Source organism: Scyliorhinus canicula, chromosome 20 (genome assembly GCF_902713615.1).
Source record: "Scyliorhinus canicula chromosome 20, sScyCan1.1, whole genome shotgun sequence".
In the NCBI taxonomy this organism is placed as follows: Eukaryota; Metazoa; Chordata; class Chondrichthyes; order Carcharhiniformes; family Scyliorhinidae; genus Scyliorhinus; species Scyliorhinus canicula.
The window spans coordinates 39,291,088-39,317,918 of record NC_052165.1 but is presented as its reverse complement, the minus strand read 5'-3'; the positions used below and the strand labels follow the sequence as shown (position 1 = coordinate 39,317,918).

Here is a 26,831-nt window from a genome sequence, read left to right as displayed (position 1 = left end):
CCTCTCCCTGGATCCCTCTCCACTGATTCCTCTCCCTGGATCCCTCTCCCCTGATCCCTCCCTGGATCCCTCTCCCCGATACCTCTCCCTGGATCCCACTCCCCGATCCCTTCCTGGATCCCTCTCCCCTGATCCCTCCCCCTGGATCCCTCTTCCCGGATCCCACTCCCCTGATCCCTCTCCCTGGATCCCCCTCTCCCCGGATCCCACTCCCCGGATCCCACTCCCTGGATCCCTCTCCCTGGATCCCTCTGCCCGGATCCTCTCCCTGGATCCCACTCCCCTGATCCTTCTTTCTAGATCCCTCTCTCTGATCCCTCTCCCTTGATCCCTCTCCCCAGATTCCTCTCCCCCTGGATCCCTCTCCCCGGACCCTCTCCCCGGATCCCTCTCTCCGGATCCCTCTCTCCGGATCCCTCCCTGGATTCCTCTCTCCGGATTCCTCGGCATGGATCCCTCTCCCCGGATCCCTCTCCCCTGATCCCACTTTCTGGATCCCTCTCCCCGGATCCCTCTCCCTGGATCCCACTCCCTGGATCCCACTCCCTGGATCCCTCCACCTGTGTCACTCTCCCTCTACCCGGATCCCTCTCCCTGGATCCCTCTCCCTGGATCCCTCTCCCTGGATCCCTCTCCTCGGATCCCTCTCCTCGGATCCCACTCCCTGGATCCCTCACCATGGATTCCTCCCCCCGGATCCCACTCCCTGGATTGCTCTCCCTGGATTCCACTCCCTGGATCCCTTTCCCTGGATCCCTCTCGCTGGACTCCTCTCTGGATCCCACTGCCCACATCCCTCTCGCTGGATTCCTCTCCCTGGATCCCTCTCCCTTGATCCCTCTCATTGGATCCCTCTCCCTCTTTCTGGATCCCTCTCCCTGGATCCCTCCCCCTGTGTCACTCTCCCTCTCTCTGGATTCCTCTCCCTGGATCCCTCCCCCGTGTCACTCTCCCTCTCTCTGGATTCCACTCCCTGGATCCCTTCCCCTGTGTCACTCCCTCTCCCTGGATCCCTCCCCCATGTCACTCTCCCTCTCTCTGGATTCCTCTCCCTGGGTCCCTCCCCCGTGTCACTCCCTCTATGGATTCCTCTCCCTGGATCCTTCCCCCGTGTCACTCTCCCTCTCCCTGGATCCCTCCCCCTGTGTCACCCTCTCTCTCGATTCCTCTCCCTGGATCCCTCCCCCGTGTCACTCTCCCTCTCTCTCTATTCCTTTCCCTGGATCCCTCCCCCTGTGTCACTCTCCCTCTCCCTGCATCCCTCCCCTGTGTCACTCTCCCTCTCCCTGGATCCCTCCCCCTGTGTCACACTCCCTCTCCCTGGATCCCTCCCCCGTGTCACTCTCCCTCTCTCTGGATTCCTCTCCCTGGATCCCTCCCCCTTTGCCACTTTCCCTCTCCCTGGATCCCTCTCCCTGGACCCCTCTCCCTGGATCCCTCCCCCATGTCACCTGTCCTCTCTCTGGATCCCTCCCTCTGTGCCGCTCTCCCTCTCTCTGGATTCCTCTCCCTGGATCCCTCCCCATGTCACTCTCCCTCTCTCTGGATCCCTCTCCCTGGGTCCCTCCCCCGTGTCACTCTCCCTCTCCCTGGGTCCTTCTCCCTGGGTCCCTCTCTCTGGGTCCCTCTCCCTGTGTCACTTTCCCTCTCCCTGGATCCCTCTCCCTGGGTCCCTCCCCCTGTGTCACTCTCCCATTCCCTGGATCCCTCTCCCTGGGTTCCTCCCCCGTGTCACTCTCCCTCTCCCTGGATCCCTCTCCCTGGGTTCCTCCCCCGTGTCACTCTCCCTCTCCCTGGATCCCTCCCCCGTGTCACTCTCCCTCTCCCGGATCCCTCTCCCTGGATCCCTTTCCCTGTTTTTTCTGGATTCCTCTCCCTGGATCCCTCCCGCGTATCACTCTTCCTCTCCCGGATCCCTCCCTCCCCCCTCTCTCTCGCGGGGGTCCCTCTCCCAGGGACCCCTCTCCTCTCACCGACTGAGAATCGCTTTAATCTTTGGTCCCGGGTGAATTAGGGTCAAGGTGGGTGAGGTTTGAATGGAAGCGGCTCTGAACCGCTGTCCAGGGTCCTGAAGCAGGGAACAAGCTGCTGGGGAAAGTTTGCAATTGGAGTGGGTGTGGGCTCGGCCAGCAATTCTTGGCTGTGGATAACGCGGCTTCCAGCAAACCCACTCGCTCTCTGAAAGCGGCTGTTCGTTTGCAAACTGCAGCTTAATCTGGAGCAAGGCGGCTATTAATAGACCGAAGGAGCTGAACTTCTCTCACATTCAGCGCGAACTAATGCAGAGCTGCCTCATTCATTCATTCCACTGCAGATCTGAAACCTTTCCTCCGAAATTGTGGCCCAGAACAAACAGACAGGAATAAAACATATAGACTAAACATATAGACTAATCCATCCACCCAGAGGTCAAAAAATTCTAATCAGCAAAAATAATTCACAGGATTGGAGCAGTTTGTAAAATATAACGTTGGGTTTGCCTGAAACCTGCAGAGTTGCGTTGGAGGTGCTGCTATTGCTGGGTGTGAACGCTTGTATCTAAATGGATGTGTATCAATAATGCAAACATAGAGATTTCCTCGAATAGCAAAGGTTTCGAGATTATCAAAGATTGAAATATTAATTTCAACCTTCATGATAAAACTCACTGAGGAAGCAGAGTGTATAATCTTTTTTTATTCCTTTTTTATTCCTTCCTGGGATGTGAGCATTTATTGCCCATCCCTAATTGCCCTTGAGAAGGTGGTGGTGAGCTGTCTTCTTGAACCACTGCTGTCCATGTGGTGTAGGTGGACGCACAGTACTGTTAGGGAGGGATTTCCAGTATTTTCACCCAGGGACAGTGAAAGAACGACCATATATTTTCAAGTCAGGATGGTGTGTTACAGAGCAGAAAGAGACCATTCAACATATCATCCCTATGGTTGCATTTTTAAAAGCCATTTGATTAATCCCACTCCATCTAGTGCCCTACAATTGTTTTCCGTTTGAGTATTTACTCCATTCCCTTTGCAGAGTTACTATTGAATCTACTTTCCCTGCTCTGCCATCATGGCGTTTCAGATCATAATAATTGACTGCCCTTTGTTCCTTCATGTCACCTGTTTTTTTAAACCAATTACCTTAAGACTTCTGCCTCCAGGACCAGTTTCTCCTTATTCACTCTATCAAAATCCTTAATGATTTTGAATACTTCAAATTGTCCCTTAATCCTCAGATTCCTCAGTTTCTCCATGTAACTGAAGTACCCCATTCCCCCCTCCCTGCTGCTCCTTTGCATAGTCTCCAAGACCTTTACATCTTTCCTGAAGTTTGTTCCTCAGATTGAACACAATTTTCCAACTGATGCCTGACTACTGTTTTTTTTTGGAAAAGTTTAACATAACTCACTTGCTTTTGTATTCTGCACCTCTGTTCATAATGCCAGAGTTTTGTGCTTTTTTTTTTTTAAATAGCCTTCTCAAAGTGTCCTGCCACCTTCAAAGATTTGTGTACACACACCCTGGGGTCGCTCTCTGTTCCTGCACCCACTTAAAAATTCCACCATTTTGCTGATATCACCTTGAGTCATCCCTCCAAAATGTATCACTTCACACTTCTTTGTTTTAAATTTCATCTGCCGTTTCACCAGTTTATACACACTCCTGGAACTATCCTCCTCACTGTTCACTACATTTCATAGTTTTGTGTTATCTGCAAACATTGAAATCATGCTTAAACCTGGGTCATTAATATATATATAAAAGAATAACCCCTGGGGGATATCACTGTATATTTCCTTCCAGTTTTAAATAAACTGTACATGATAAAGTCTATTTTCAGTACTTTAGCCAATTTTGTGTCCATGCTTCTACTGTCCCCTTTGTAGTTTAAGGGTTAGTAGAATTGATATGCTAAGATATGATGTCGTTGATGATTATTCACGGACATCAATCAATCATGTGTTAGACAAGAGAGAGAGGGGTTGGAGCACCATGCTCAGGAGCAACAGATCTACTCTGTAACCTTTTTAGGTTTAGTTTTAATAGACCTTTTTTAAACAACTGCCAGAGTATGACTGCTGAAGGGAAAATGGGTCATACGTACCAGTAACCAAGAATCCACAGATCAGAGGCACCATCCAAAACATGGCAGCAGCAGTGGTGACATCAATGTAAAGAATACATTGGTGCCACTGACAGAAACATGGTAGCAGCTCATACTCACTGAAGGAGGAGGCAAACTGGAAGCTGATGTTGATACCAGCATCACTTGAGCCCTTCCTGCACCTATTCAGCTGTGAGTTAGGATGACTGGTCCATTGAAGTTGAAGATCATTTGTCTTCTAATGTTAGGATCTCAGACCCCAACATCGGTTAGGATACTGAACAAGAACCCCAAACAATTTTTTTTAAAATATGTAAAACTGTGAGGAAAGGATACTTCACCCAGGAGTGATGACTCTGACCAATAGGTATCTTTTATATTAAAACAAACTTTAATTTAAACACAGAATGAACCACATCAACATCAAAGAAAGTATCTTTACAATTATCAGTTAAACAGTTCTTAACACACGGAAAAACTTAAACTTAATATCTATACCTGCTACTAACTTCAATTAAACAACCCAATAGAGTTCAAATGCCACTTGTAAATAAAGTTAACAAACAGATTACTTGCTTAGTTCTGTAGCAACCTTTTGAGAGAGAGACCATTTCAGGAGCAGATCCAGTACACTTCTTCTCAATCTAGCAGCATTTGGAAAAACTGCTTTTCAACTTAAAATCCTTCTGTTTTGTCAGACTCAAATCCTACGACAAACTGAAAAACTGGCTCTTCCCAATAATTATATCAGTATCCCACTGTTTAGCTAGGACTAAATACAATCCCTCATAAATTATCTATTCTCTGGGGAATCTCCACCAACCATTACAATGTTCCATTTGCCCTCTATATGAAGCAAGTAAATGGTTACACTCAATCATGATCTCACCTTTTTGTGATTTCTTAATTAAAGCTTTAGCAGACACAGTCTGGATACTCTAACCTAGGTTCTTTAATAACATTATTGCAACAAATATATGCCTTAACCCATGTGTTTAAAACATTACTGCAACACATTCCTCAGAGAGTGCTGATTTATTCTCTTCTAGTTCCAGATGATCCAAAGGTTGACACAGTTCAGTTTTCTCTCTTGGTTCAATATTTCATTACAAAAGGCTCATTGACTTGCAGTTCACTGGTCCTGAAACCTACACCCTGCTTACCAGCAATGTTGAAAGTTGCTGTCCTATTTTACCAATGGTGATGTCCTCCATGCGTTGGAAGAATGCCCTTGTAACTCCAAGATGTCTTCCCAAAGGGTCGGAAATAGTGTGGGAGACTGAATCCATCAAGACTGTGATTTGGGGAGGGGGAAGAGGAGGAGTTGGAGTTGGGTAGAATCTGTAGTTGTTAGAAAGGGAATTACAGAAATGTAGTGTAAATAGTTGAAGACCGAGCTTCGTAGTATCATTTAAAAAGTTGATAGCATCCATTGGGGGAGGTGTAATGTAAAGGTTAACAGAATGGATATGCTGATGTATGACATAGGTATTGTATCACTGACATCGGTCAGTCATGTGTTAGACTCTCTCTCTCACGCATACCAGTAACCAAGAACCGTGCCAAGAGTCCACAGATCAGCTGGACCATGTGAAACACCTTTAATTACAGGAGCTTCAATATTGGTGACAAATCTATTGTGTGGCGCTATATCAAAGGCATTTTGAAAGTCCATATACACATCAACCACACTCCGGCCACCAACCCTTTCCATTACCTCGACAGAGAACTCAAACAATTAGTCAAACATGATTTGTCTCTTCAAATCCATGCTGACTTTCACTTACTAATCCACTTTTTTTAAGTGACAATTAATTTGTTCTTGGAAAATTATCTCAAAACGTTTCTCTAATACTGCCATTAGGATGATTGGTCCCAGGTTTATCCTTCTTACCAGAACAAAAGTGTAACATTTGCAATCCTCCAGTCCTCTGGCACCTCTCCCACTTCTGAGCCAGTTTGGAAGACTGTGGCTAGAGCCTCCACTATCTCTTCCACTTACTTTTCTCAGTAATCTAGGATACATTCCATCTGGGCTGGATGACATTTCTACTTCAAGTGCTGCCAACATTTTGAGGGCCTTTATCCACTTTATTCTATTCAATTTCTCTATAGCCTTCTCCTTTACTGTGACATTGGTCGTATGCAAGCATATGGGCATGTGAGTGAGGAGCAGGAGTAAGCCACTCGGCCCCTCGGTCCAGCTCCGCCACCAATAAGATTATGGTTGATCTGACTGTAACCTCAACTTCACATTCCTGCCTAGCCCCAATAACCTTTCACTTCCTTGTTAATCAAAAATCTACCGAGCTCTCCCTTAACAATATTCAGAGACTCTGCTTCCACTTTCTCTTAAGGAAGAGAGTTCCAAAGACTCACAGCCACCTCTGAGAGAAAAAAACATTCTCCTCATCTCCGTCTTAATTTAGTGACCCCTTATTTTGAAAAAGTGACACTTGGTTCTAGATTCGCCGACAAGAGGAAATATCCTCTCCACATCCACTTTGTCAATACCCCTCAGGATCTTAAAGATTTCAATCAAGTCTCCTCTTACTCCTCTAACCTTTAGTGGATACAAGCCTAACCTGTCCAACTGCTCATTCCTGGTATTAGTAATCTTTCTCTTAACTGCTTCTGATGAATTTACATCTTTCCTAAAATAAGAAGACCAATATGTATACAATACACCAATCACTTCACAACTGAAGCATAACCTCCCTACTTCTGTAATCAATTCCTCTGACAATAAATGATAACATTCTATTTGCTTTCCTAATTACTTGCTGCACCTGCATGCTAGCTTTTTGTGATCCATGCACGAGGACACCAGGATCCCTCTGCACCTCGGAACTCTGGGATCTCTCACCATTCAGATTATCAGCATCCTTTTTATTCTCCCTGCCAAAAGGATAATTTCACATTTGTTCAAATTATATTCCATTTGCCAGATTTTTTCCCACTCACTGAAACCTCTATATGCCTCTTTGTAGCCTCCTTACTTCCTCTTCACGGTTTACTTTTCTACCTATTTTTGTGTCATCGGAAAATTTAGCAGCCATACCTTCGGTCCCTTCATCCAAGTCATTTTATATATACTGATGACTTATGCAAGTTTATAAGTTCAGGCCCCAGCACCAGTCACATCCTGCCAACCAGAAAAAGTTTAATTTAAGCAAACTCTCCACTAATCCTCGTCATTAGTGAAGAACACATGTAAAGTACTAATTTTGTACCTCAACTATATACTCTACCTTTATAAGAAAATCTTCGGGCATGATCTACACGAATGGCGACAGAGTCCCGTTGCACGTGATTAGCCGGGTGTTTCCTGACGCTTGGAAGACCAAAAACCACCCCGCTGGATGGATCGGGAGCCTCAGCGGGAAACTCCCCAATGAGGCCGCACTTAGCCCTGTTTTATACACTGAGGAGCTCCGCTCGCCGGAACTCCTCAACGCAGCGAGAGTTTGGGATGACATGCCCACTCCTGCCTGCGCGCGCAGCCCAGATATGATTAAGGGCTGGCCAGTGTGAAACGTGGCTGAACATCGGCTCAGCGCTGCCGAAAAGGGTGAGAGTGTGTTGAGCGTTGGCTTCAATGGAGGTCTGGCGGGGGGCGGGGGCGGGTTTAATGGAACAGAGGCAGTTCTCTGAAGGCTACCAGGAGGTGCAAAAAACCTGGAAGGAAAGAAGTAAATGCATTGCATTTGGAAGGCTCCATGGCCTCAGCACTCACTGGGAATGCCAGGTGGGAGGGCACTCTGCACCCCCCCCCCCCCCGCCCCCAACCCCCTCCCCACCCTTGCTTCTCGGATGAGTGCATCTGCACTCTAGTGGTGGCAGTGAGTGCCAGGCATGACATACTCATACAGTGGGATGGCAAGAGCAGGCCACCACACCAGACAAAGGAGGCATGGACAGAGGCGGCAGTCCAGATTAGTGGGCATGATAGTGTGCACCCCACATGTATCCATTGGACAAAAGGTTCAATGACCTACTCACCTCCTCAAGGGGGAGTACCGGTTTGGCATGGAACCTTGTGTAGATGTCTTGAAGAGTGGCCATTCTTCCTGGCACTCAGGGGTGTAAGATTAGCACACATAGCACATATACTTGTGCCAGCAATGGCTGGAAGGTTTTCCCTTAGCTTTGGGTGCATGAAAGTGTGAGGTGGGCTAATCTGACGGGCACCTCAGCCTGTTTCTATGGTGGTGGGGGGGGGGGGGGGGGGGGATGAATGCACTTTTGTCCATACAGGAGAAGAGAAGCTGTAATGCCATGGAGCATACTAACAGGTCGTGGGTGTCCAACCTGCTCATACTCAGCAAGATCGAGATGGACACCCTGGAGTTACAATCCGAGCATGGAGCAAGGTCCACAGGTCGTGGGGATGCAGGCGTCTCGGGCAAAAGTACAAGTCCAGTGGACAGGTGAGAAACTCGGGGAGTGTGTAAGAAATGTAGGATCATGTCATCTCCACTGAGATGTTCAAACCATGAGCCCGCATTGCTCGTCCAATCACAGTGTCTCAGTGAGGCAGTTTCCCAGGGTGTCACTAAACCATCTTGCATTCACAGGCACTCTGTGATGATAGCTACTGATGTACTGTTTTCTCCCTCAGGTGCGTTATCCTCAAGGAGCAACAGAGACCCCGAGGACCCTCCACTGACACCCGAGCAGCCGTCGCAGACAGAAGAACCATGTCACATCTTCTCTCAGATCCATTCACCAGCACAGATACAGGCACCTCGGTTGCTGTTAGGGGGTCCGTTCCATTGTTTTTGCTCAAAGGTGAGAGCACTACACCCTCTTGACAACTATCTCCTTATGTTTGCAGCTCTTCCCATTTGTCTGCACCCTCGCATCAGGAGCTGGTAGATGCAGGAAGACAGAAGTCCAGCTTGCCAGCAATTGGAGGATTGCGGGAGACCAGGGTAATATAGATTCCAGAGCAAATGATGAATCTCTGAAGTTATCCATCAGGTGGCAGATACTAGATGCCTAATGGGATGCACAGGGAGATCTTGAGATCCCTGAGGGTCTGTATGCCAGAGTCCCTGTCTTGGAGGTGTCCATGCAGAGCGTGAGCACTACTCTGACCTGACCTGATGTTTCGAATAGACAGCGTCCTCACCTGAGAGAGTAGAGCCTCTCATGGAGAGGTAGCTCCAGGAACAGAATCAGGGGTTTCAGGGGCTGTGCTTGGACCTCAGCAGGTCACTTCCAGTAATGGAAAGGCCCCCGCTGGTCACCCTGCTAGGTGCCTGTCCATCAGTGGTGAGCAGGGAGGTCCAAACTGACTTCAAATTTGCAGACAAGCTGCATGTCTGCAATCTCCTCCCAGGATGATGTGGTGGTGGCAACAGTTCCTCTGCCCCTCTGTCAGTGTCCACTGCATCTCATAAGGAAACAACAAGTAAGGAATGCCCAACCATGATGCTTGATTGTGCTTTATGTCCTTGATAGGTGTTGGGCATAGGAGTGACAAATGGGAAGAGCTGCAAACATAAGGAGATCGTTGATAAAAGGGTTAGAGGGACGTTCAGTAAGGAGGCCCCGTCCGTTCCCTCACTTTCAAGTCATGTCTTGGATGCCTTGCTGAAAGAACGAAGAATCTAGGCCTCCCTGCCTCCCACATGGTTCATCACGTCTGGAGACATGTCCTCACCCCAGGCCTCCTCCGACTGATCATCTGATTTATCATTTGAGTCATCCTCTGTGGCTTGTGAGCTGCTTTGCTGTCTGTTCTTGACAGAGCCAGGCTGTGCAGAGTGCAGCACACACGACAATCAGTGAGTCACACTCTGGAGGATATTGCACGGCAATGTTGGTCCAGGCGGTGGAACGTCACTTGAGCAACCCAACAGTCCACCATTGTGGCATGACCTCTATTGTACCCCTCCTCCGCTTCTGTTCTTGGGTGTATGAGTGGCGTCATGAGCCACTTTTCATGAGATATCTTTTTTGTCACCTAGGAGTCAACCATCAAACTGAGTTGGAGTGACAACGAGCCTTGGCTCCTGGGAGTGCACCAAGATGGGAGCATCATGGGAGCTGCCAGGATACCTAGCGGAGACTTTTATCATCTGTGTCTTGTGGTCACAAACCATATAGACGTTGATGGAGAGGAAACTCTTTCTGTTGATTAGGCACCCGCTCACTGGTGGAGCCTCAATGGCCACATGAGTATGGCACCTATGGCACCCTGAATGCGGGAGAACCCAGAAATTGCAGTGAAGACTCTGGCTCAGGAAATGTAACTTTAATAGCCTCATGAATCGATGGGCACCTACCCAGTTTGAGGCAATCTCTGGGTCAATGATGTGGCACAATGATGTGGCACAATGAGGTGACACAATGCGGTCATAGTCACCCCAGAGAGGCAGAACCTCCTTCAGCTCAGACATGTCCAGGCAGCTGGAGTGCTGCCTTTAGACTCTCATTGCAGGATAACAGCATATCCTACAGAGCCTCTACCTTGCACTTGCTGCTGGCTCTGAAAACCCTCTGGCTGTCCCTCTCCTTCCACAGGTAGCTCCCTGGGATACTGTTTGCGGACACCCAGGCCTTCTCTTCCTTCTGACCCTCTCCTCAGTAGAAAGTCCCCATTTTCTGGAATACAGGAGCCACAGGATAGTGCCCTGAATGGCGCACTCAGCAGAAAGCCTCTCAGAAAGCTAGCAAGCCAAAAAGTTCTCCATAAAATACAGGACATGCAATGAACTGTCAGAAAACATAATTAACCCTCGCCAAAACTCCGACCTACTTGGATTGCTGCGACTCTGGTTGACTTTTATCCTATCCTGGATCAAGTTTCAATTCAAACCCGGATGGCCGCCTGCTCGTATAGTTTGTACGCTGACTGTTAAATCGCACAGGCCATATAAAATTCAAGATAATTGGGCAAAATTCTCCCCCCCCCACGACGGGTGGGAGAATAGCGGGAGGGCCTTCCCGACTTTTTTGACGCCCTCCCGCTATTCTCCCACCCCCCCGCCGAAATCCCGACAAGAATCGCTGCCGCCGTTTTTTTACGGCCGGCAGCGATTCTCAGCTGTTAGATGGGCCGAAGTCCCAGCCCGTTACGACCTTTTTACGAACGGCAAACACACCTGGTCCTGCCGTTCGTAAAAACGTCGTGACAAACTCGCAAAAAATAACCATGGCACCGATTGGCATGGCAGTACCACGGCCGTGCCAAGGGTGCCATGGGCCCGCGATCGGTGCCCACCGATCGCGGGCAGCGGGCCCGATGCCCGCGCACTATTTGTCCTTCCGCCGCCCCGCAGTATCAATACGCGGGGCGGCTGAGGGGCAACCCGGCCCGCGCATGCGCGGGTTTCACGCAAAAACGCGATGACGTCACCCGCGCATGCGCGGGTGGAGTCTTCCCACCTGCGCATGCGCGGCTGACGTCATATGACGCGTCAGCCGGCGCTAACTCCTTTCGACTCTGACATGTGCATGGCAGCTGTAATATGGCACAACAGTGCGATACTGTCAGGAAGCCCAACTATTACTGGCGTGATTTCTCACAAGTTTAGGTTGGCTATGTGCCCATAAGATCATAAGACATAGGAGCAGAATTAGGCCCTCGGCCTATCGAGTCCGCTCTGCCATTCAATCATCTCCCTTAGAACATAGAACATACAGTGCAGAAGGAGGCCATTCCGCCCATCGAATCTGCACCGACCCACTTAAGCCCTCAATTACACCCTATCCCCATAACCCAATATTCCCTCCTAAACTTTTTGGTCACTAAGGACAATTTATCATGGCCAATCCACCTAAACTGCATATCTTTGGACAGTGGGAGGAAACTGGAGTACCCGGAGGAAACCCACGCAGACACGGGGAGAATGTGCAGACTCCGCACGGACAGTGATCCACCGGGGAATCGAATCTGGGACCCTGGCGCTGTGAAGCCACAGTGCTAACCACTATGTTACCATGCTGCCCACTCTTTTACCCTCAACCCATAACCCCAAATCCCCTTATTAATCAAGAGCCTATCTATCTCTGTCTTAAAGATACTCAGTGATTTGGCCTCCACAGCCTTCTGCGGCAAAGAGTTCCACAGATTCACCGCCCTCTGGCTGAGGAAATTTCTCCTCTACTCTGTTTTAAAGAATCGTCCCCTCAGTCTGAGGCTGTGCCCTTGGGTTCTAATTTCTCCTTCTAGTGGAAACATCCTCTCCATGTCCACTCTATCTAGACCTCTCAGTATCCTGTAAGTTTCAGTAAGGTTCCCCTTCATCCTTCTAAACTCCAATGAGTACAGACCCAGAGTCTTCAACTGTGCCTCAAATGACAAGTTCTTCATTCCAGGCAGCATTCTTGTGAAACTCCTCTGGACCCTTTCCAAGGCCAGCACATCCTTCCTTAGATATGGGGCCCAATACTGCTCACAATACTCCAAATGGGTTCTGACCAGAGCCTTATACAGCCTCAGAAGTACAAACCTGCCCTTGTATTCTAGCCCTCTTGACATGAATGCTAACATTGCATTTGCCTTCTTAACTGCCGACTGAATCTGCACATTAACCTTAAGAGAATTTTGAACTAGGACTCCTAAGTCCCTTTGTACTTCTGAATTCCTAAGCCTTTTCCCATTCAGAAAATGGTCCATGCCCCCATTTTTTCGACCAAAGTGCATAACCTCACACTTTTCCACATTGCATTCCATCTGCCATTTCTTTGTCCACTCTCCTAGCCTGTCCAAGTCCTTCTTCCGGCTCCCTGCTTCCTCAATACTACCTGTCCCTCTGCATCATCTTTGTATCATCTGCAAACTTAGCAACAGTACCCTCAGTACCTTCTTCCAGATCATTAATGTATATTGTGAAAGGTTGTGGTCCCAAACCGACCCCTGAGACACACCGCTGGTCACCGGCTGTGATCCTGAAAAAGACCCCTTTATCCCCACTCTCGGCCTTCTGCCAGTCAGCTAATCCTCTATCCAGGAAATGTAAAACTCTGGCCTATATGTATTTTCAACATGATAAATGTCACTAAATGTAATTCAGACAGCATTTTCAGTTAATAGACCCACAGGAGACATTTTGTTATAAATGTAAGCTGGATTTCCAAAGATTCTACACAGATCAAAACGAAAGGTCACCATTGAACTGAAATGTAACTGGACCAGCCATACGAATAAATAATGTGGTTACAAGAGCGGTTTAGAGGCTGGGAATTCTGCCGCGATTATCTCACCTCCTGACTCCCCAAAGGTCAACGTCACCCACACCAAAGGCATCTCATCCACCAACAGAAACATTCAGTCCCTCCACCATCGGTGCACATAAGCTGCAGTGAGCACTGCAGAACTACTGTGGTAGGTCATAGTAATTCAAATATTGTCATGAGACGTTTTAATATTTCTGCTGTGCACTGGACGCCTACAACAAACCCCATCCAACATTCCAACATGGAATCAGTATGCATAAGCCCTCAGGTCTATTTTACTCCTGGGATCCAATTTTTATGTGCCAGCATCAATTGGAAGATCTTTAATTAGCGTTGACAGCTGGTTGCGAGTCCCTGGCTTCTCTCCCATGTCAGAAAAACCCAGCATGGTAAGATTCACTTTCATGTATTTTTTTGTTAAATTACTTTTTTTATGCATTCACAGGATGTGGGCATCACTGGCGAGGCCAGGATTTGTTGCCCATCCCTAATTGCCCTTGTGAAGGTGGTGGTGAGCCACCTTCTTGAATTGCTGCAGTTTCTGAGGTGGAGGTGCATCCACAGCACAGTTAGGGAAGGAGTTCCAAGTTTTTGACCCAGCAACAGTGAAGGAACGGCCAATATATTTCCAAGTCAGGAGGGTGGGTGGCTCAGAGGGGAACTTACAGGTGGTGGTGTTCCCAGGTATCTGCTGGCCTTCTTGTTCCAAATGGAAAATATTGTGGTTTTGGGAAGCACCACTGAAGGAGACTTGGTGCGTTGCGGCAAAGCATTTTGTAGATGGTGCGGTACTGCAGCAACAGTGCAGCAGCTGTGCAGCGAGTAAATGTTGAAGATGGTGGATGGGGTGGGCTGCTTTTTCCTGGATGGTGTTGAGCTTCTTAATTGTTGCTGAAGCTGCACTCATCCAGGCATGTGGAGAGTGTTGGTTCTCCCAAGGAGGAATTTACCTGCCATTGCCCCATAGCCCAGCAGATTCCAGTTCCCCCTTGAATGTCTCGATTGGACCTGCCTCCACTACACTTTCAGGAAGTACATTCCACATTCTGACCTAAAGTCAAAAGTAAAGCCGTCGTAGTCCACTTTTTCCTTATGGGGGTGGGGGGTGGGGGGGAGCTGACTGATGCCGATTTAACCTGAGGACCACCACACCTCTGCCGAGGGACAAGGTTGAGAAGGCAGACCTTCAAGAATAACCTCAGCGAATATGGGAATTGAACCCGTGCTGTTGGTCCTGACCTGCATCACGAACCAGCTGTCAGCTAACTGAGCTAAATCGGTTTCAGACCCTGACCATTCGCTGCGTGAAAAATATTTTCCTCATGTCATTACTGCTTCTTTCGTCAATTACCATAAATCTGTGTCCCCCTCACCCCCGGTTCTCAATCCTTCCACCAATGGGAAGAGTTTCTCCCTATCTACACTGCCCAGACCACTCATGATTTTGAACACCTCTACTAAACCCAAGTATCATCATCCAGTATTTACACCTGGAACCAATCTGCTGTGGGACTTATGTAATTAATTTGTTCCGATCGGGTTGTTCTCGAGTGTTTTACTCTAATGCAATCTGATTATGTAAAGTGCTTAATTGCTAATAATTACACAGTTTGTAGCAGAATTGAAGTTCATCTTTGCAGAATGTTCTCGTCATGATTAAATTACAGGAGAGAAAATTAATTTACAATAGATACATTCCAGGGGAATCTTCCACAACCAGCCTCACGTCTGGCCTTAGCACAACCTCTCCCTCCCCCGTTTTCCCCATGAACCTGACAAAATCTCACACTATCCCAAAACTGCCAGAGATAGAATACTGATCACAGAAGGCCATTCTTCTTAAAAATAAACGAGAGGTCCCACAGCCTTTGGCTGAGGGTTGTCAACCCTCTGGGATTGGCCTGGAGTTTCCAGCAAGTGATGATTAACCTCCAGGACATTGGAGAAAAGTCATCAGGACATTAAATAATGTTGAGTATTTTTTGTCATTTCCTTTGAACGTTTTCCTTTATCAGATATAAAAATATTGAAAATGGGGGCTGGAGGCCGTTTGGCTAACAGTCAGTAACCATCCAATTGGGTTATGAGTCTTTTTGCTTTTCAATTGGTGTCGGAAGCCAGCAGGTCACAAGGGTGTTTGTGTTGGCCGACTAATGGCTGGAGCCTGGGGACAAGTCATGTGATGAAACTTTCAGAAATACATTAATCACATTTAGCCCCACTAGGTTACCATCATGAGCTTTCTTTGCTTTGGGCTTGGTCCTTCCCCGACCATCGATTTTCCGATTTTTCTCTGACCCAGTCAATTGCTAATGCACATTTCCAGGGTGGGATGGGGTGAGAAGCTCTCCCAGTAGTAGTGAATTGTACATCCACAATTCCTGTCCCAACTTAGAATCAGGACTTCTATACTTAGTCATACATATTAAATATAGATTGTGATAATATTGACATAAACCAACAAGGCGATGGTGCATTTAACTCTTCCCCGCTATATTCTCAGTGCTGGGCCAAGGCTTTATTTGTTACTCATCCTTAGTTACCCTGAGAAGGGGTCTTTGTGGAACTGAGTGGTTGAGAGGCCATTTCAAAGGGCTCTGGAGTCAAACATAGAATCATAGAATTTACAGTGCAGAAGGTGGCCATTCGGCCCATCGAGTCTGCATCGGCCCTTACAAAGAGCACCCTACTGAAGCCCACGTATCTATCCTACCCCCATAACCCAGTAACCCCCACTTAACACTTTTTGGACATTAAGGGCAATTTAGCATGGCCAATCCACCTAACCTGCACATCTTTGGACTGTGGGAGAAACCGGAGCACCTGGAGGAAACCCATGCAGACACAGGGAGAACGTGCAGACTCCGCACAGACAGTGACCCAGCGTGGAATTGAACCTGGGACCCTCTTGCAGGGTGTGGCAGCTTTTGGTAGCAGTCCACAAACTATCAGGTTTATTGGATGCAGAATAATCGGATCATCAGACCAACCTTGTGACTGTTGCACTGCTCCTATATGCAGCTTCAATTCAGAACATATATTTTATTGGGTTTTGAGCTACCAACAAACATCCAGAAATAGAAGGTTAAATAATAAAGAGTATGACTTTATCGACTCTAACCGCAGGATGTCATACAGGTGACCCAACCATGCTGCTACCCATGGTGGCGATGCCAACCATCGCAACAGCAAAATTTGTCACCATGCAATCAGAGAGGCGAAGGTCATGACATCGGCCTTCCTCCTCTCCATTAGCTCCAGCTTCTCTGAAACCCCAAATTTCGCCACCAAAGGGTCCGGATCCACCTCCTTCTCCACTATCCTGGCTAATGCCGCGAACACTCCTGCCCAGAATCCTCCTAACTTTTCACAACCCCAAAACATGTGCGCATGATTAGTTTTACATATTTTTACTAATTCTCTCATGGGATGTGGGTGTCGCTGGAAAGGCCAGTACCTGTTGCCCATTCTTAATTGCCTTTGAACTTGCTTGGCCATATCAGAGGGCAATTAAGAGTCAACCACATTGCTGTGGGTCTGGAGTCACATGTAGGCCAGGCCAGGTGAGGATGGCAGATTTCCTTCCCTAAAGGACATTAGCGAACGAGTTGGGTTTTTACAACAATCGATGACACCATTACTGAAACCAGCTTAAATTCCAGATTTTATTAATTGAATATAAATTCCACCAGTTGCTGTTCGGGGGATTTGAACCTGTGTCCCAAGAGCATTAGCTTGGGCCTCTGGTTTACTTGCCCAGTAACATTACCACCGTCTCGCCCAAGAATTCAAATATTCAGAGCAATTTCACAGAATGATAGAAATTTAAACTCAGTAGGAAGCCACTTTACAGCATTGTGCTAATCTCCTTTTCACAATGTCCTCTTCTTTTCTATCCTCAAACACTTCGCTCAAATGTTTATCTCACTGTCCCTCAGCATTTGATCGCACTGGTTTTAGTTCTGGTGACAACCAGTATCCTCAGACTGAATTTTTCCTGATGAAATCTGGGAAAATAAAGGGGAGCTGTATTGGAATGGTTTCCCCTGTGCATTCCCCTTTCCAGAGACCATTCTCTGGGGTGGCTAGGGAAATGGATCGTCTGACCGCTCCTCAGAGGTGGCCAGTGCTAAGGCCCTAATTTAATTTTGCCACCTCACTGATATTTTGCCGCTGATGGAGAGGCCTCCCTGCCACATGTGAACACTGCCAGCTCCCTGATGGCTCTCCCAGTGCGGCTGCAAAATCCCCAGAGCTGCCATATCTCAGATTGGGCCAGCAGCATTGGGAGTCCCCTTATCACTTTAATTGGATGGCAAGCTGGCAATTAGGATTAACCAATTAGGAGGTCACCTCCTGGAAGCATGTGACCCAGGTCTCACTGCCAGCAAGTTTGGGCTCAGGACCTCTATTAATTCCTGTTGTTGGGATCCCAAAGCCTATGACAAAATGCAGCTCTTTGTGTTCAAATCTCATCATGGCCTCCACACGTTTCGTGCCGTTTTCCAGCCTTTCAACCCTTCAGGATATCTGCTGTCCTCCAATTCTCCCTCCACCATTTCTTTCCCTTGGCCATTGGCGGCAGTGTCTTCAATCACCTGGACCCTAAGCTCTGGAATTTCCCACCTCACTAAACACTCCACCACTCTCTCATTTAACACGCTCCTTAAAACCTACCTCTTTGACCAACTCGTAAGATCTCCTTGTGTGACTCAGTATCAAATTCTGTTTGATAATTGCTCCTATGAAGTGACTTGGGATGCCCAGGTGTGCGCTGAACTCCCATCTGAGACCACCCTGTTTGGCCGGAATTTCACATTGTCCCGAAGCCCACCAACCTTCCTTCAGAAGCCGGACCCCACAGCTCGAGACACCTCTGCCCTCTGCACCCTTTCGCACTGCACGGAGCGATTTCCTGTATGGGCTGCTGCTGCACACCCTTCATTCCCACGCCCTTGCCCGTCACCCGGATTTGCCTTGTTGCCATCCTGCGGAGATCCCCAATGGAGATCCCTCTATGGAGGAGTGGTCTCCCTTACCATCGGGACCTGGGGTGGTGGGTGCTGCACGCAGCAGTCCCATTCAACCTAAGGATGAATCGGTTCATGGACTCCCAAGATGCTTGTCCTTTTTGCAGCCTTGTGGAGTCTGTGGGCCATGCATATGTATGTTTTGCAGACTGCACTCCCTATTAATTAATCAAAAAATTTTGTGCTGCAATTTTGTTTGCATTTCAGCCTCATGCACCTGACCTACAGGTAGCCGTGCAGAGGGGGATGGGGTGTGTGATGATATGCATAAGCAATCATGTAAATATTAACCTCCAACCAGCAGCATGGGAATGAAGAACAACCATGTGACACTGTTACCTTGAGGAATCTGGTGATAGTCATTGTAGTGGATAGTCACATTTGCAGTAGCTCTCAGATAATTTATAATAGTTAGTAGATTTTGATAGTTTTCTTATTGTTATCTGACCCAAGTTACTGTTTAACAATAAACATTCAAGTAGTAACAAACTAGACGTTCTCTAGTGCACTAATTCCATCTGGCCAAGCACCGTAACGTAACAGGGTGGAGGAGGATCTCCTCGTGAACTTGTTCTTGGACATGGCCAAATGCGCCATCAACAGGTCCAGGCAGCAGGCAATCGAGGGGGTCATCCAGCACGAGTGTCTGCCGCTCTACCACGGCTGCATTCACGGCCGGGTGTCCTTGGAGAGGGCGCATGCAATGTCAACCGGTACTGTCAAGGTGGACACTGCGGGGGAGGTGGGTACCTCATCAACCCGCTTAATCACATTTTAGTCTGGTGTTTTAAGATTAATTTGTGATTTATCTTTGTTTAAGGCGGTATCCCTTTAAGGAGCTTCCCCTTTAATTTGTCCCTCAGTTTATTTGATTTAATTTACTTGGTTACTTGATATACTTCAAATTAGTGGGATGTTTTATTACATTAAAGGCGCTATAGAAATCCAAGTTGGTGTTGTTGACTCCTCCATTGTTGCTGATTTATCAGACTAGTTATCCAACATTAGTACTGGATGAACAGATATTTCCTCCAGTTAATTACTGGGAAGACTGAAGCCACTGTTTTCAGTCCCCACTCCAAAATCTGTTCCCTAGCAACTGACTCCATCCCTCTCCCTGGCAACATCCTGAGTACATGTCAATCTGTTCCCAACCTTGGTGCCATATTTGATCCAAAAATGAGTTTCCAACCTTACATTATTGCCATCATTGAGACCACTTATTTCCACCTCAGTAACATTGCCTGAGTTTGTCCTGGTCTGAGATCATACTGCTCAAAACCCACATTCATGCCCTTGTTATCTCGAGATTCAACTACACCAACCTACCCCCTCAGAACCTCTCCCCCCCCCCCCCCCTCCCCCCCCCCCCCCCCCCCCACCCTCCGCCAACCTTCAGTGACCCCCTCCACATTCCTCCTTCCGGCCCGGGCAGTGCCAATCTGGTCTCACACATTCTACCCTCCATAAAACCGAGGTTATTCAAAACTGCCAGAGGGGGATTCACTATTTTCCAGACAAAGTGCTCACAGCAACCGCTATGTGCCATTCCATGGCACTTAGAAACATTTTTTTGGGGAAATTGGCTTTTCATTCCATGGCACGCCAGCGTCCACCCTGCAACTGAGTGGGGCGACACCTAATTTGTCTGACAGGTCCCGCACATCTGAGATCGGAGCGCCGTTTTTAAAGGGTGCTCCGATCTCTCTTAGCTGCTGTAGCCCGGATCACAGGCAGGATACCCCCTCGCACCCTGATCGCTGGCAAGTCCCACCCCCTCAGAACCCCTCCCTTCAACCCGCCTCCATGTTCCTCCCTTCAGGCCCCGCCATGGGCAGTGCCAACCTAGTGCCTTGCAGTCCAAGGGGTGGCAAGGTGGTAAGTAACCTCCCAACAATAGCCACAAGGGTGCCAAGGGGAGGGGAGAGGGGTGTTGTGCTGAGAGTGGGGATGGGGGGGTTGTTGTGCTGGGCTGGAGGGGCTCAGGTCATTGGACTTCGCTGGGATTTTTTCATGAGTTTGTCATCTGTACTCTAGGAAAGATCAGTTGTGAGGGCTGTACCATCACATTCTAGGAAGTACTCAAGAAGAAAGAGGCAGACTCCTTAAAAAAATTGCGGTTCGAGAAACTACCCTGACTTAATGAATCCCTCCAGAGCTATAAAAATAAACAATCTGATTCATCGCTTTGAGCTGTCAATCATGCTGCTTTTAGCAGGCAGCGGAGTGTGAATTTCAATGAAAACAATCCAGTTCAAAGCATTCAGCCTCCTACCCACACACAATGACTTCAATACTTCAAAAGACAATGATGTGGAGAGGCTGGCGTTGGACTGTGGTGAGCACAGTAACCTGGTGTGTTGTAAGACTTCTTACTATGCTCAAAAGACAATGAAATTGACTGTGTGAAAACCACTTCAAAGGTTTCCACCACTTTAAAGGTATAATCTTCACCTTCATCTCCTTTGAACCTGGGGCATCCTAGCAAGCTTGTGAATGGTGCGTCCTGCCCACCAATGACATGCAAAATAACTCTAATTAAATATTTGCATTGTCCTGCTGAGTCGGGGAAAGCCACTATGGCCGGCTGGGTGGAACCGAAGACTTGGGACCAGTTTGCTGCCAAGCGCATTCCCAAATTTGCCTCGACATGGGATTCTCCGCCCGATTGGGATTCCTGATCTTAGTTGCAGGGAGCAGAGAATCCCCCCCCCCCCATTTCCAGTGTCTTTTTTAAAGGTATTTTATTCCAAACACATGTATCAGCAGCAGAATACAAAATACAGTCTATAAAGTCACTGTCCACAGTTTGGACCATCTTTCCCCTTTTATCCCCTCCACCCACCGCAATGAACAACTCCTTAAATAGCATCTTGAACAGCCCCCACTGCTTCTCGAAGCCCTCTTCTGACCTGGTCAACTCGAACTTAATCTTCTCCACCCAGAGAAAGTCGTACAAGACCCCCAGCCAGGCTGCCAGCCCAGTGGAGTATCCGACCTGCAGTTTAACAGGATCCTTCACCGGGCAATTAGAGAGGCGAAGGCCACAACATCGGCCCCCTTCTCCTCCAGCAGCTCCTCCAAGACCCCAAAAAGCTCCACGATTGGGTTTCCAACTTCCTGCAGCCCCAGAACATAGGCACATGATTCACCGGCCTCCGCCCACATTTCTCACACCCATCGGTCACCCCCTGGAAGAACCCACTCATCCTCGCCCGAGTCATGTGCACCTTATGAATTATAGAATTTACGGTGCAGAAGGAGGCCATTTGGCCCATCGAGTCTGCACCGACTCTTGGAAAGAGCACCCTACCTAAGGTCCATAACTCCACCCTATCCCCATAACCCAGCAACCCCACCCAACACTAAGGGCAATTTTGGACACTAAGGACAATTTATCATGGCCAATCCACCTAACCTGCACATCTTTGGACTGTGGGAGGAAACCAGAGCATCTGGAGGAAACCTACGCAGATACGGGGAGAACGTGCAGACTCCGCACAGACAGTGACCCAAGCCGAGAATCGAACCAGGGACCCTGGAGCTGTGACGCAATTGTGCTAACCACAATGCTCCCGTGCTGCCCACGTATGCAGCACCTTGAACTGAATAAAGCTCATCCTCGCGCAAGAGGAGGTTGAATTCACCCGCTGCACCGCCACACACCACAGCCCTCAACCTATTTCACTGCCCAATCCATCCTCCCATTTACTCTTATTTTATAAATTTAGAGTACCCAATTAATTTTTTCCAATTAACGGGCAATTTAGTGTGGCCAATCCACCTAGCTTGTACATTTTTGGGTTGTGGGGGCGAAACCTACGCAACACGGAGAGAATGTGCAAACTCCACACAGACAGTGACCCAGAGCCGGGATCGAACCTGGGACCTCGGCGCCATGAGGCCGCAGTGCAAACCCACTGCGCCACAGTGCTGCCCTCCCATTTACTCTTAATCCACACCACTTTCCCCGACCTGTTCCCCCAACCACCTGTATAAATCTCCAATCCTGCCCTCCCCCAAGTCATCAGGAAGCAGCAGTTGCTCCAACAGTGTGTACTCTGACCACTGGGAGAAATGCCCTCCACTCTTTTCATGCAAAATCCTTCACCTGCATATACCTAAACTCACTGAAGCCCAAACCTCTCCCGCAGCTCATCGAACGTCCCTTCCATGTACAAGTCCCTAACCCGCTCCAGCCCAACCTCCCTCCATTTCCCACCCATCTCCCTTGGCTTGAACCTGTGGTTCCCTCTCAGTGAAGTCAGCACCAACATCTTTTCCAACTTAAAATACCTCCTGAACTATTCCACATCCTGTCCGTCGATTGCACCACTGGGCTCCCCGTGTATTTCCCCGGAGCTAGTGGCACCTCCAGTGTCTTAACTCGCACCTCTCACCCCTACGTTCACTGACCTCTATTGGCTCCCGGTCAATCAATAGCTTGATTTCAAAATTCTCTCTTTGTTTTAAAATCCCACCTTGACCTCGCCCTTCCACATGTCTGGAATCTCTTCCAACCCCGATGTTATAACCCCAGTGGAGGTCCTGGAATCAGGACTATACGATTTCCCACGACCTCCCCGGAATATGAACTTTCCCTTTAAGACAGGAAGGCCTTCCCTTTTAAGGGGGTGGGGTTTCCCCTTTACAAGCAGAGCCTCAGTTGTATAAAAACACCGGCCTAGCTGCATATCGGGGAAGTAGACCCTGGGGGGAGTGGAGGTTCAGCACCCCACCGGCATTCACAATCTCTGTGCTCCTCATATTCTGACCTCTTTGTGCATGCCCAATTTTAATTTCTCAACCATTGGCAGCCGTGCCTTCAGTTGTCATGGTCCCAAGCTCTGAAACACCTTTTCAAAATCTCTCAATCTTGGTCTCCTCCTTTAAGATGTTCTTTATAAACTCTTTAATCAGCTGATCTGACATCTCCTGAGGTAGGTCAATGTCCTACTTCCTTTTCATAAGGCTCCTTTTTGAAGTGCCTTCAAAGGTTTCATTATGTTAAAGGTGCTATATAAATGTAGATTGTTTGTGTTGATGTTTGGCATCGCGTAATGATGATTTTTGGGACGAGCCGGCGGATATTTTCATTTTAAACACGGTGGTCAAATTTGTTTAAAGAGCCATCTGTGGTAGGCTGTGCCTAACAGCCCTTTTTGTGCAAAGAATCTTCCAGAATTTCTTCTTTGTAGAAATATTATTTCAATGCTGCCTGGCAGCTTGGAGCACTTCTTAGCTGCATTGCACTTTACTAGCCTGCATCAATTTGAGGATAATGGGGAGATCGAGGTGGAATGGAATGAGATTAGTGTAGTGATCAGGTTGCACTAGACTTTATTCATTTCTTCTTGGAATGTGGCCAACATGGCCCTTGCTAAACTTATTGCTCAACTCTTGTTGCTCTCACAGTGCTAGCAAGCATCACTTACTCAACAATAACTGGCTCACCGATGCTGAGTGTAGGTTCCGTCAGGGCTACTCAGCTGATTACAGCCTTGGTCCAAACCTGAGCAAAGGAGCTGGTCAAGAGGGGAGGTTTGTGTGAGTGCCCTTGGCATTGAGGCAGCATTTGACCCAGTGTGGCATCAAGGGGCACTCGCAAAATTGAACTCAGTGGGAATCGAGGGGGGAAAGGTGTCCCAATAGTTGAAGTCATACCTGGCACAAAGGAAGATGGTTGTGGTTGCTGGAGGTCAATCATCTCAGTTCCAGGACATCACTGCAGGAGTTCCCCAGGGTAGAATCCTCGGCCCATCTTTAGCTGCTTCATCAATGACCTTCCTTCCAGCATAAGGTCCAAAGTGGGTAAGTTAGCCTAATGATTTCACAATATTCAGCACCATCCTCAGATAATGAAGCCGTCTGTCTCTGTGTGCACCATAACCTGGACAATATTTAGGCTTGGGCTAATTACGGCTAGTAACATTCCTGCTACACAAGTTCCAGTCAATGATCATCCACAGCAAGAGAGAATCTAACCATTGCCCCTTGACATTTGCTGAATCCCTCATCACCAGCACTCTTTGGGGTCACCATCAGAAACTTAATTAGAACAGCCATATAAATATTGTGGCTACAAAGAGCAGGTCAGAGGCTCGGAATCCTGTAGCGAATAACTCACCTCCTGACTTCCCAAAGCCTATCCCCAAGGCACAAGTCAGAAGTGTAATGGAACACTCTGCAGTTGCCTGGATGAGTGTAGCTCCAACAACACTCAGTAAACTCAACACCATCCAGGACAAAGCAGCCTGCTTGGTCAGCAGCCATCCACCAGCTTAAACATTCACTCTCTCTCTAGAATCGGTGCACAGTTCCTACAAGATTCCCGTACCAGCCTTCCCGGACAGGCGCCGGAATGTGGCGACTAGGGGCTTTTCACAGTAACTTCATTGAAGCCTACTCGTGACAATAAGCAATTTTCATTTTCATTTCACAAGATGCACGCAACAACTTCGTAAGGCTCCTTTGATAGCACCTTCCAAACCTGTGACCTCTACCACATTGAAGGAAAGACAGCAGCTGCAAATTCCCCTGCAAGTCACATCATCCTGACTTGGAAATATATTGCCGTTTCTTCACTGTCGCTGGGTCAAAACCATGGAACTCCCTCTCTAACAGCATTGTGGGTGTACCTACGCCATATGGACTGCAACAGTTTAAGAAGGCAGCTCTCACCACTTTCTCAAGGACATTTCGGGTTGGACAATAAATGCTGACCTAGCCAGTGATGAGAAAATAAGTTAGGAGCCATCTGTGTAGCGAGACTTGGAGTCAGGCATAAGGCAGACTTATGGAGGTGGATAGTTCACTTCTATGAAGAAGTTAGCTTCTCGCAGATTTCAGGTCACTAATTAGCAGAATTTATGAGGTCTAGGTTGCTAGTCCAATACTCGGACCGCTCTACGACATTACTCGGTGGAATAGCTGGTGCATTGCTCACCTGCCCTTTTACAGATGATTGCTGTGTTTTAGGTGATGAATGGATGTGAAGCCATTCCATTAGTCCTCCGGGGAAAGGACCTAAGCTTCCACAATATATCTGTACGACATTGGGTCAGAAATCATTTCTGCCTGTTTAATGCAGCAAAAAGGGTTTTGACCTTTCATTCAATTGGCTTGCTGAGGATATGCTGAATGAAGTGAGTATAATTTAGGGCCAGTGTCGCTGCACTATCTTTCCAGAGTTTAAACTGCTAATGCACTTGGGTAAACACAGAACAGAAAATAGAAGGTGCATCAAACCAGAGAGAAGCTTAAACTTGAACATTGCTTGCTGATTGATAGCATTGGAAAAGTTGTTTCCCTTTGACCTTAGTTAATACTGGACGTACCACTGAGTGCCTAGAAAAATGTGATCCCCAGAATATTTACCCCAGCTCACAGGAGCTCTCATTGAGAAGGTACAGATATGTAAATGGAGAAATGCAGTGGATGTGGAGCATAGGGACTTTAGCCTTGAACAAGGTGCTACCTGGGCAATTACCAGTGAAGATTAAGGGACATATAAAGGTGGTCTGATATGGCAGCATACACACCATTACAGGCTGAACAGGCCACAACTGGAGTACTGCATGCAGTTCTGTTCACATTATAGGAAGCATGTGATTGCCCTGGACAGAGTGCAGAGGAGATTTATCAGGATACTGCCTGGGATGGAGGGTCTGAGCTGTGAGGAAAGATTGGAAAGGCTGGGGCTGTTTTCCTTGGAGTGGTGAAGTTTGAGAGGAGACATGGTAGAGATGTACAGGAATATGAGGGACATAGATAGAGTGGCTAGGAAGACACATTTCCATTAGTAGGAGGGTCACTAACCAGGGGGAAATTTCAAGGAAAGATGTAGCAGGCTAAGAGAGGAGTTGAGGAGAAACATATTTTGTCCTTTGCTTTCTAACCTTCAGAGAGTGGTCTTACCCTGCTGCAGCAGGGGAGGCTGCAGGGGAGAGAGCTGATCTGTAAGGAGTGGGTAAGGTTGGGTAAGTATTTATTACTTTTATCATTTATAGTCTGTAAGTTACTTTGTGGTTTACAGTTTGAAAGGGCTATATCCTACAGTAGCAAGGACCAGGGAAGAGGGACCCGAGGATTGAATATAAATTGATATTGAGCATCTTCCAAAGGTTTAATTTAAAGGGGTATGTCATGGCAGGAGAGCTCCAAACCACGGTGTGCTCCTCGTGCTCCATGTGGGAAACTGGGAACATTTCCAGTGCCCAGGGCCAGCATATGAGCAGGAGCTGTCTCCAGTTACAGCTCCTGGAAGCCCGGGTTTCAGAGATGGAGGGGAGGTTGGAGACACGGTGGAGCATCCACGAGCTGGAGAGCATTGTCGGTAGCATTTATTGAAAGGTAGTCACATTGCAGGCTCAGACTCCACAGACAGGAAAGGATTGAGTGACCACCAGGCAGAGCAAGAGGACTAGGCTGGCTGTGCAGGATCTCCTTTGGATTTTGCCCTGCAAAACAGATATACCGATTTGGCATACTGCTGAGGGGAATGGTCTCTCAGGGAAAAGCAGCAAC

The 26,831-nt window shown here is 47.9% G+C and overlaps 2 protein-coding genes across 4 annotated transcripts in view; one reads left to right on the top strand and one right to left on the bottom strand.

The window, feature by feature from the left end:
- LOC119955081 (tetraspanin-11-like) overlaps window positions 1-7,563 on the bottom strand; it is a 153,833-nt gene extending 146,270 nt beyond the window's left edge. The window contains 1 exon segment of the mRNA XM_038780940.1: window positions 7,338-7,563. The gene's annotated coding sequence lies outside the window, so the exon portion shown is untranslated.
- The window catches only part of prmt8b (protein arginine methyltransferase 8b), a 60,410-nt gene that overhangs the window by 1,106 nt on the left and 32,473 nt on the right, over window positions 1-26,831 (top strand). Inside the window, exon 1 of one of the 3 annotated variants that reach the window (XM_038780939.1) lies at window positions 7,566-7,657. The exons of 1 other annotated variant lie outside the window; for it this stretch is intronic. Coding sequence is in view for 1 of the 2 variants with exons in the window: in XM_038780937.1 (XP_038636865.1) it covers window positions 8,554-8,877 (324 nt within the window). In the remaining variant the exon portion in view is untranslated. Of the gene's footprint in view, window positions 1-7,565; window positions 7,658-8,523; window positions 8,878-26,831 lie in introns of those variants that run through there. One more of the 3 variants, XM_038780937.1, reaches the window with a different exon arrangement.